Consider the following 9,920-nt stretch of genomic DNA (forward strand, 5'->3'; position numbering starts at 1 on the left):
ACGGATGAAAGTTTAAGGTGTTAGATAGATATCTATGATCGAATAATTTATTGACAATGAAAGAAGAGACGTTATTGAACCAAAAAGTTAAATAAAACCAACCCAATCAATGATATATATATATAATATAGCAACCTAGCTGTCATGACAACAAAAAAAGAGCATTATTTGTGAAGGAAAATCCAAATGAAATTGGGTTTGAATCAATCTATCATTCATGGAGCCTCTCTCCCTTGCCATTGTCTGAACTTTTCAAGGCTTTATTCTTTACATTTCACCTTTTTTTTTTTAGCTCAGTCAATGCCTCTCGCTATTCATCAGGGAATGGTTAAGAAACTTGGCTCATGAGTTTGCCTATTATAAAGCAAAAGAACAGCCAAGGAAATGCCCAACCCTTTAGATCACCCTTTATTCATAACCCACTTTTCTAAAAGCCATAACCTTCACCAACTGATCCCCTTCTTCATCGAAAGAAGTGAGATTTTCGAGGTCACAACACATACTACTTAGACACATCTCAGATCGACGAATCAAATGCCATAATGATTCTGTTCCTAATAGTATCAATTATACAAGTCAGATCCTGATCCTCTTCTCCATCGAAAGAAGTGAGAATGCCGAGGATACAACACATACTACTCGTTTAGACACATCTTAGGATCCATAATCTCGAGACTATGTTCGTCTCTCGATTTTATAATCATTGCTCTCTCTCTCTCATATCACTATAAAACTTCCCCCATCTTTGTTTCTCTTCAACTTTTCCACCATTTCTGAGGCTTTTCTCCATGAATCTCCATGGAAATGAGGTTCCCTTGGGGAAAAACTACACCCTTAACAAAACATTAGCCATAGTGTTCACTCTTGTGATACTCACAGTGATTCCCCTGTTATACAATCTTGTAGATTACTACTCTGTTTTCCTCCTCACCAGCTCTCCCAAATCCCCATCTGATTCATATTCAAGCATTGAAGAGGGTGAAGAGCTTCAGCCATTGCCAATCCAAGAAGAGGAATGTGACCTTTTCACAGGCGAATGGATACCCAACCCCAATGCTCCCTATTACACAAGCTCCTCTTGTTGGGCCATTCATGAGCACCAAAATTGCATGAAATATGGACGCCCTGATGGCGGCTTCATGCAATGGCGATGGAAGCCTGATGACTGTGACCTTCCCATCTTCAATCCTTCTCAGTTCCTTGAGCTTATGAGAGGTAAATCTTTGGCTTTTGTTGGTGACTCTGTTGGAAGAAACCAAATGCAGTCTTTGATATGCCTTATTTCCCGGGTACGATCGAACTTTTAGCTTTTTAAATTCATATTTATGCTGAATTAGTCATATTAATTATTGGGTTTCGGAAATCTAAATGTTATTTTTCAGAGATCATGTTTTGATATATGATTAAACAAGGAGTTGAATTATTTTTATATTATGTTTGAAAATAAAAAAATCAAGTTTTGATATATCTCTCTCTCTTTGTCATCCTTTTTTCAATTTTGATTCTTTGTTCCATGTTTGCTTTCTAAACCCAATTCATTGCCTATCATCTCTATATTCTTTTCTTCTTCTCCACTTTCATATATATAGAGATGTCCATTTTGAACGACAAACACATCTTGTCTATTATATTCTGCCCATTTAGATCATAATGATATTCTTTGTCTAAATCGCCCTCCCATGTAGATAGATATTTTCTTTAGCCTTTCTACTCTCTTTATTTATTAGCCCTCCCCTCTCTCTTCGATAAATGGGTCACCAGACAAGATTATATTTTTTGCCTAAATTTTTGTTAACCCTCCCACTTAAATAATAAGTGGGTCCAAATGGGTCGGAGACAATATTATATATATATATATATATATATATATATTTTTTTTTTTAGTACATGTTTGTTAGCCCATTTATTTACATTTTTAATAAACATTTTATTGAAAAGTGAATTTTTAACTTATTTACCGTTTTTAATAAATATTTTATTATTTACAGTTTTTTTTTCCTTGTTTTAGTTTTAGTAATAAAAATAAATATTGATTTGTTTTTGACATATATGGCAGCATCTGGCAAAAGAATAATCTAACTAAAATAACCCTTTAATTTAAAAATAAAAATAAATAAATTTCTTTGCAGCAAATAAAATCAGAATATAAATTAAATATTACAAACATTTGATTTATATTATTTGTTTTTTAAATTAAAAAAAAAAACTTTTTGATCCAAAATATAATTAAAAATAAACTAATTATAATTATTAGCTCTTGTGAGTAGGGATCATGATTTTTCATTATANTTTTTTTTTAAATTTAATGGAGAGAGAAAAATGTAATTATGAAATTAAAATAACTGAAATTGAGTTATTTAAATATTAATTTTTTTTTTCATTTTTTTCGAGTTGTCGGTAAAAATTATGATAATTTTTTAATAATTAAAAAATATTTTTGTTTGATTAATTGTGGAGACATTGGACTGAGGAAGATGGTGTTTCTCAGGTGGAATATCCGATTGATGTGTCGTACACGGCGGACGATAATTTCAAGAGATGGAGTTACGAACGCTACAACTTCACCATGGCCATTTTCTGGACCCCTCATCTCACCAGAGCCGCCATTGGGGACACCGACGGCCCCACCAAAACTGGTCTCTTCAATCTCTACTTGGATGAGTACGACGTAGAATGGACCACTAAGATCGACGAATTCGACTACATCATCATCTCCGGCGGCCACTGGTTCTTCCGTCCTATGGTTTACTACGAAAACCACCGCATCGTCGGCTGCCATTACTGTCTCCTCCCGAACGTAACCGATCTCGGAATGTATTATGGTTATCGGAGGGCCTTCCGAACCGCCTTTAAGGCTATAAACAGCTTGAAGAATTTCAAAGGGATGACGATTTTAAGGACGTTCGCGCCGTCGCATTTCGAGAATGGACTGTGGAATCAGGGCGGGAATTGCTTGAGGACGAAGCCGTTTCGAAGTAATGAGACGCAATTGGAGGGATCTGATCTGGAGTTCTACATGATTCAGATGGAGGAATTCAAGACCGCGGAAAGGGAAGGACGAAAAAGAGGGCTGAAATTTAGGGTTCTTGATACGACTCAAGCTATGCTTCTGAGGCCGGATGGGCATCCTAGCAGGTACGGTCATTCTACTACTGAAAATGTGACTTTGTATAATGATTGTGTGCATTGGTGCTTGCCTGGCCCCATTGATGCTTGGAGTGATTTCTTGCTTGAGATGTTGAAGATGGAAGGGATTAGATCATTCAGGGATAGGCTTGAGTTTGGTTAGATGGGGAAAGAGGCAGTTCTTATTCATTTTTCAATCTTTTTCCTGAAGGTGTTTTTTTACTTCTGAATTCATGTTGTTGTTTTGTGATTTGTATAATTGTATCATTGTTCATTTATAAGTTGTATGTATGTAATTAGCATTGTGAAAGGAGTATTAAGAACAAGTTATTTGCCTTTGCTTTCTGTAGAGATAATATTATGCAAGTTGCCATCATCAGATTTTATACGTGTAGATCTTTACATCTAATGGACTTAATACTCATTCCAAATCATTCATATACCTTTCAATTGCTTTCATGATCTCTTCCCTGAGAGATATGAGAGATATGAGGAGAGTACAATGTTCCGTGTTTTTTTAGCATTATATATGTGAGATCTCGCATTGGTTGGAGAGGGGAACTATTTATAAGGCTATAGAAACCTCTCCCTAACAAACATTGTCTAAAATCGTGAGGCTAACGGCAATATGTAATGTGGCTTGGCTTGAGTTGTTACATATGGTATTAGAGCCACACTGGGCGGTGAGCTAGCGAGGCCGCTGGGCCACCAAGGAGGGTGAATTGTGAGATCCCACATTGGTTGGGGAGGGGAACGAAACATTCTTTATAAGGGTATGAAACCTCTTCCTAACAGACGTGTTTTAAAATCGTGAGGCTGATGACAATACGTAATGGGCCAAAGCGGACAATATCTATTAGTGGTGGGCTTGAGCTATTATAAATGGTATTAGAGTCAGACACCGGACGATGTGCCAACGAGGACGTTGGCCCCCAAGGAGGGTGGATTGTGAGATCTCACATTGGTTGGAGAGAGGAACGATAAGGGTGTGGAAACCTCTCTCTAATAAACGCGATTAAAAATCGTGAGGCTGACGACGACGGGTCAAAGTGGACAATATCTACTAACGGTGGACTTGGACTGTTACAAATAGTATCAGAGCCAGACACCAGATGGTGTGCCAACGAGGACGTTGGCTCTGCTAATCCGTTGTACGAGTTTTTTGTACAGAGGGTTCAAATCCCTCTCTTTCCGTTTCTGTCAATTACTTGGTATTTTTTTCATAGTTTAGGAAAGATGTGGAATAGATAAAATGTTTAGAACATTTCAAAATCAAGCAAGGAAAAAAAATCATTTTTTTATTCTTCACGTCCCGAATTACGTCCCGAGTCATTAGATAGGAATCCGAAAATGAAAAGAGAAACAAAGACTATTTATTTGATCAATAGATAGATAAACTGAAAAAATCATAACTATAGTATACAATAAAATACTCGGAAAAGAAGCTTTTGGTTGCAGTCGGAAAAAGTAAAAGTCCCACTCTTATTAAGATAGGAATTGGAAGTGAGATAACGGGCCAAACCGGACAATATCTACTAGCAGTGGACTTGAGCTCTTACAATATAGGCTGTACTCCACGCCATGTCGCCAAGAACAAAAGAAGGATCACAACTCCTTGCATGTAAATTCTAAAATCCAATGGCTATATTTTTTAATCCAAGAAGATTCTATTCTTTCACAAACGTTGTTAATTCAGAGTCTACCTTGGTTCATTGACCTTCATTAGCCATTATTTGAGTCATTATTCCAGTAAATCTCAGTGTAATGAAAATCAATATCCCATTACAAAGAAGCAATGATTAAACAGACAAACCTTCATTGCTACGCCAAGTTTTTATCACTCTGCTCCCAACATAATCATCAACAGCCTCTATCACTTGTAGACCACACAACAAGCTCATGATTCAGCTCCAATGCTATGAGGTGTCTCAATATTGAAACTATTTCTATGATTGCTTCAAGTATTTAGCTTAAGTATGAATCCTTACTTGAATTGGTTAATTGACCTTCATTAACCATTATATATATTCAGACCTATGCTATGAGAGAGTTATATCACATATGAGTGAAGACATTTGGTATCTCAACATGAAGCTTCATACTTTTGAGGCTCCAAGTGGAAACAAATCAGTGCTGTGGAATTTCCACAAAGGGATTCTGCTTGCTCTGACACTGATTCTTCTTACCATCATTCCTCCTTTGTCTACAAACAAGAACTTGCCTTCATCACTGCCAAATATCTGGAAAAACACCACCAGCTTGAAGACAGTGGAGTTAGAGAAGAAATGTGACTTGTTTCGTGGCAGTTGGGTACCGAAATCTGAGCAGCCATACTACACGAACGACACTTGTGACATGATGTTTGAATATCAAAACTGTTTGAAGTTTGGAAGAACAGACAGAGAATTCTTGAAGTGGAGGTGGAAGCCAGATGAATGTGAGCTTCCTCTCTTTGATTCTGCTCAGTTCTTGGAAATTGTTAAAGGGAAATCGCTTGCTTTCGTTGGAGACTCGGTCGCTCGAAATCATATGCAGTCGCTGTTGTGTCTCCTCTCCAATGTAAGCTCATTCTCCAAACACTTTAAAACTTTCCCTTTTATTAATTGTCTGTTGCATATGCTGCAGGGATCTCATCCAGAAGATGTTTCTCTTAAATACAACCTAACATATGATTTCAAAAGGTGGTTCTTTGCTGATTACAATTTCACAGTGGCAAGATTCTGGTCACCATTTTTGGTCAAAAGCAAGGATGCAGACCAGAATGGTTTCTCCTCCAACAGCCTCATGAATCTATACTTGGATGAGGCAGATCAATCCTGGACTTCCGCCATTGAATCTTTCGACTACGTCGTCTTCTCAGCAGGACAGTGGTTCTTTCGCCCTCAAGTATACTACGAAAATGGTCGAATCATAGGATGTTTCAATTGCCAGAAAAGTAATGTCACACAGCTTATGAACTACTATGGCTATGGGAAAGTCTTCCAAACTGCCTTTAGGACGATTATGAGCCTCAAAGGCTACAAAGGGGTGACATTAATGAGGACGTTTTCTCCCTCGCACTTCGAAAATGGCGAATGGAACAAAGGAGGGGACTGTGCAAGGACAAGGCCATTTACAAAGGAAGAGACGAAGCGGGAAAGTTATGTGTTTGAGTTGCATAAGGCTCAGGTGGAAGAATTTAAAGCAGCAGAAAAGGAGGGGATGCAGAGAGGCTTGCAATTCAGGCTGTTGGACACAACAGAAGCCATGCTGATGAGACCAGATGGGCATCCAAACCATTATTCTCCTCCTAGGAAAGAGAATGTAGCTGACTGTGTGCACTGGTGCTTGCCAGGCCCCATTGACACATGGAATGAGTTCTTACTCTCTATACTGAAAACAGTAAGGAAAGATACACACTGAGAACGTATTAGATGAGTTCTGTTAAAAATTACTGTTTTTTACATATGATCCATACTGTAATATCAATGCATTTGTTTCTATGAGTTACTCCAGATTCTTTGTTGGGTGGCCATTAAGAACTAGAAAGTTGGGATAGTTTGTGGTTCATTCTTTAATCAGTGGGATCAAGACTAATCAAAATTAGATCACTGGCAAGAACAAATTAAGAAAAAGAACCTTTTAACTAAACAGGTTTAAATAAATAAAAGCATCTTCTGTGTAGATTGTGTTGCAAAAAATAGGTTCATTTTGTTGTACACTCAACATGTTCATTCTCTTAGATTCAAGGAATCACAGATGATCTCTTTTGTAGGTAAAGCAATGGAGGATCCCATGATCCCTTCCTTTTCTTGACAGGAAACACCTATGGGCTGTTCATAGCTTGCAATCATCGGATTCTTTCATGTTTGAAACTATAAAAAGTGAGTATATACCTTGTATATCTCAATCACAATCATACTAAAAGTTTCAATCTTTCTGCAGATTCCATGTTTAAGAAGATTGAAAGAGAACTCAGGCGGGCTATCAAAGGGAAACGCGGTTCTCCTCCGCCGCGCCTTCCACCACCACCACCAACTTCTCCTCCTCCTCCTCCTCCTCCACCTCCACCACCACCAGAGCCCCCCCAGTCACCGCCGCCAGAGCCTTCTCAAAAACCATCAGAACCCACTCCATTCCTATTTCCTTCAACTCACTCCACAGTCCTCCCTGATCCTTCACTTTTCTTTTCCCCTGAACTCCTCTCAGCTCCTCTCCCTACAAACAGTTTCTTCCAGAACTTTACACTCAATAATGGCGACCAACCTGAGTTCATCCATCCTTATTTGATCAAATCCTCTCTCTCCTCCATTTCTGTTTCCTACCCATCAATCTCCTCCAAGTCTGCTTCAATATGCCAAGTTTTCATCCCTGATCTCACCATCTCTCCCTCTGATAAAATAGACCCACTTCCCCAGAAATCTCATGTAATCTCCTCATTCAATGATTTGAATGTCACTTTGGATATTCCTTCCTCCAACCTCCGTTTCTATCTCGTCCGGGGAAGCCCCTTTCTGACTTTCACAGTTTCCAAAGGGGTCGCCTTTTCAATCTCCACCATTCATGAAGTCATCTCCTTTTCCTTTAACAATGCACTCACCAAATACACAATAAAATTGAAAAACAATCAGACATGGATTATTTACTCCTCGCTTCCCATCAATTTGACGCATAGTCTTTCTGTGATTACTTCTGGGGGATATGCAGGAATCATTAGAATTGCAGCATTGCCAAATAATGACCCGGAATGTGAACCGATACTTGACCGGTTTAGTTCGTGTTACCCCATCTCAGGCGAGGTACGATTTACAAAGCCATTTTGTTTGGAATACAAATGGGAGACGAAAGGGTGGGGGGATTTGCTCATGCTTGCACACCCTCTGCATCTTCGTCTCCTAGCAGGTACTGATAATGATGTAGTCATTTTAGATAAGTTCAAGTATAGAAGTATAGATGGTGAGCTGGTTGGTGTGGTGGGAAGTTCATGGGCTTTGAAACCAGAACCTATTTTAGTAAGCTGGCATTCAATGAAGGGTGTAGAGGAAGAATCCTTTACTGATATCATTTCTGCACTTGATAAAGATATTGAGTCTCTAAATTCAACAACTATGACAACAAAATCTCCTTATTCATATGGGAAATTGATAGCAAGAGCAGCAAGGTTGGCAGTGATTGCTGAAGAAGTGAGATATCTTCAAGTACTTCCAGACATACGAAAGTTTCTAATGGGCGCAATTGAGCCTTGGTTAAATGGGACACTGGAGGGGAATGGCTTTGTATATGATGAAAAGTGGGGTGGAATTATCAGCAAAGAAGGGTCCTTTCATTCTGGTGCAGACTTCGGATTTGGAATATATAACAATCACCACCATACTCTAGGCTACTTTTTCTATGCCATTGCTGTGCTAGTGAAAATCGACCCCGCTTGGGGGAGAAAGTACAGCCCTCAAGTTTATGCTCTCATGGCAGACATCATGAACTTGAGCAAGCAATCCAATTCAAAGTTCCCAAGGCTGAGATGTTTTGATGCGTATAAATTGCACTCTTGGGGTACAGGATTGGCTGAGTTCATGGATGGCCGGAGTCAAGAGAGCATCAGTGAAGCAGTAAATGCTTACTATTCTGCAGCTTTGGTGGGGCTAGCCTATGGAGACGCCGACCTTGTATCCATTGGCGCTACGCTGGCAGCGCTGGAGATTAAAGCAGGCCAAATGTGGTGGCAAGTAAGGGAAGGACAAGCTTTGTACGAGGAAGAATTTGTTAAGGAAAACAGGTTGGTGGGAGTGTTGTGGTCTAACAAGAGAGACAGTGGCCTATGGTTTGGTCCTGGTGAATGGAAAGAGTGCAGGCTTGGAATTCAGGTGCTGCCGATGTTGCCCATCACTGAGCTGCTGCTATCAGATGTTGGGTTTGTGAGAGAGGCTGTGAACTGGGCGTTGCCTTCTCTGGGAAGAGAAGGAGTTGGGGAAGCATGGAAAGGCTTTGTTTATGGCATGGAAAGCGTTTATGATAAAGCTGGTGCCTTGCAGAAGATTAGGAACTTGAAAGCTTTTGATGATGGAAACTCACTTACCAACCTGCTATGGTGGGTTCATAGTAGACCCAAAGAAGGAGAAGCTAATATCAGCTGCACCAAAGTGCAGCTACTTTAGCACCAAATTTCTCTTATTCAGATCAATGTCAAGTTGTATAAATAAATAAATAAAAAAAAATCAAGCTCCGAATGATTTGGCTTGTTACGTATCGCCATGATTTTTAAAACGCGTCTAGTAAGTCGAGGTTTCGAGGTTTCCACACTCTAATAAGAGACAAAGAGGAGTCTAGTGTCACGGTCATGCTCGTTTAAGGCGTGTTGCCCATGTCTGCATGCCCATGACAAGCCCAACCCTTTATGTCTTCTCATATTCTAGTGTTTTACTTTAGACCTGTCAGACATGAAATGATTCAAAATGTACTATAGGGGATACGACTAGTTGTCAACTTCTCCCTACCCAAGGTTATATACTGTGAGCCGTTGTTATTTCTCTCTTGCTTGCTTATATAACGTCTCTTTCAAAAATCTCTCTCTGCCCTCGTTTTCTAAAACCTTCGGCCAAAGGCTCGAGTATACGTCGCTTGGCCGTAGGCGATGCAAGAACGAATTGGCTTAGCTCACTTATCATTGGCACCTAGCATCCTCATTGGCACACCAAATGCAAAACACACCAATCAATGTGGGATCTCGTAATCCACACTCATTGGTGGCCCAACGTCCTCGCTGGCACACCAACTGATATGGGATCTCACAATCTACTCTTCTTGGGGGCCAGTGTCCA

The 9,920-nt window shown here is 39.5% G+C and overlaps 2 protein-coding genes across 5 annotated transcripts; both read left to right on the forward strand.

Annotated features, from left to right (window-relative positions):
• The first annotated feature begins 491 nt into the window (after positions 1–491).
• LOC111808696 (protein trichome birefringence-like 19) lies at positions 492–6,973 on the forward strand. Of its 4 annotated transcripts, XM_023694835.1 has the most exons (4): positions 3,004–3,135; positions 5,159–5,685; positions 5,752–6,507; positions 6,881–6,973. In XM_023694835.1, exons 1-4 carry the CDS (start codon positions 3,120–3,122, stop codon positions 6,902–6,904), a joined length of 1,323 nt encoding a protein of 440 aa, XP_023550603.1. In that variant the 5' UTR covers positions 3,004–3,119; the 3' UTR covers positions 6,905–6,973. The 4 variants fall into 4 exon arrangements, with proteins under 4 accessions (XP_023550605.1, XP_023550606.1, XP_023550603.1 ...); XM_023694838.1 differs by lacking the exons at positions 5,752–6,507; positions 6,881–6,973 and adding an exon at positions 494–1,289 and having other exon boundaries at positions 2,489–3,135; positions 5,159–5,259; XM_023694836.1 differs by lacking the exon at positions 6,881–6,973 and having other exon boundaries at positions 5,752–6,620.
• Positions 6,907–9,350, forward strand: LOC111808695 (probable endo-1,3(4)-beta-glucanase ARB_01444). Its single transcript, XM_023694834.1, has 2 exons — positions 6,907–6,989; positions 7,051–9,350. The coding sequence occupies exons 1-2, from the start codon at positions 6,971–6,973 to the stop codon at positions 9,255–9,257; spliced, it is 2,226 nt and encodes a 741-aa protein (XP_023550602.1). The 5' UTR covers positions 6,907–6,970; the 3' UTR covers positions 9,258–9,350.
• The last annotated feature ends 570 nt before the right edge of the window (positions 9,351–9,920 follow it).

Source organism: Cucurbita pepo, chromosome LG13 (assembly GCF_002806865.2).
Source record: "Cucurbita pepo subsp. pepo cultivar mu-cu-16 chromosome LG13, ASM280686v2, whole genome shotgun sequence".
NCBI classification, from domain to species: domain Eukaryota; kingdom Viridiplantae; phylum Streptophyta; class Magnoliopsida; order Cucurbitales; family Cucurbitaceae; genus Cucurbita; species Cucurbita pepo.

What these genes read in the sequence shown, in the direction of transcription:
- LOC111808696 (XM_023694835.1), top strand. An exon ending in TGTTGTGTCTCCTCTCCAAT is followed by an intron (nt 5,686 to 5,751) that starts GTAAGCTCATTC and finishes CATATGCTGCAG; the next exon opens with GGATCTCATCCAGAAGATGT. An exon ending in TACTCTCTATACTGAAAACA is followed by an intron (nt 6,508 to 6,880) that starts GTAAGGAAAGAT and finishes TCTCTTTTGTAG; the next exon opens with GTAAAGCAATGGAGGATCCC.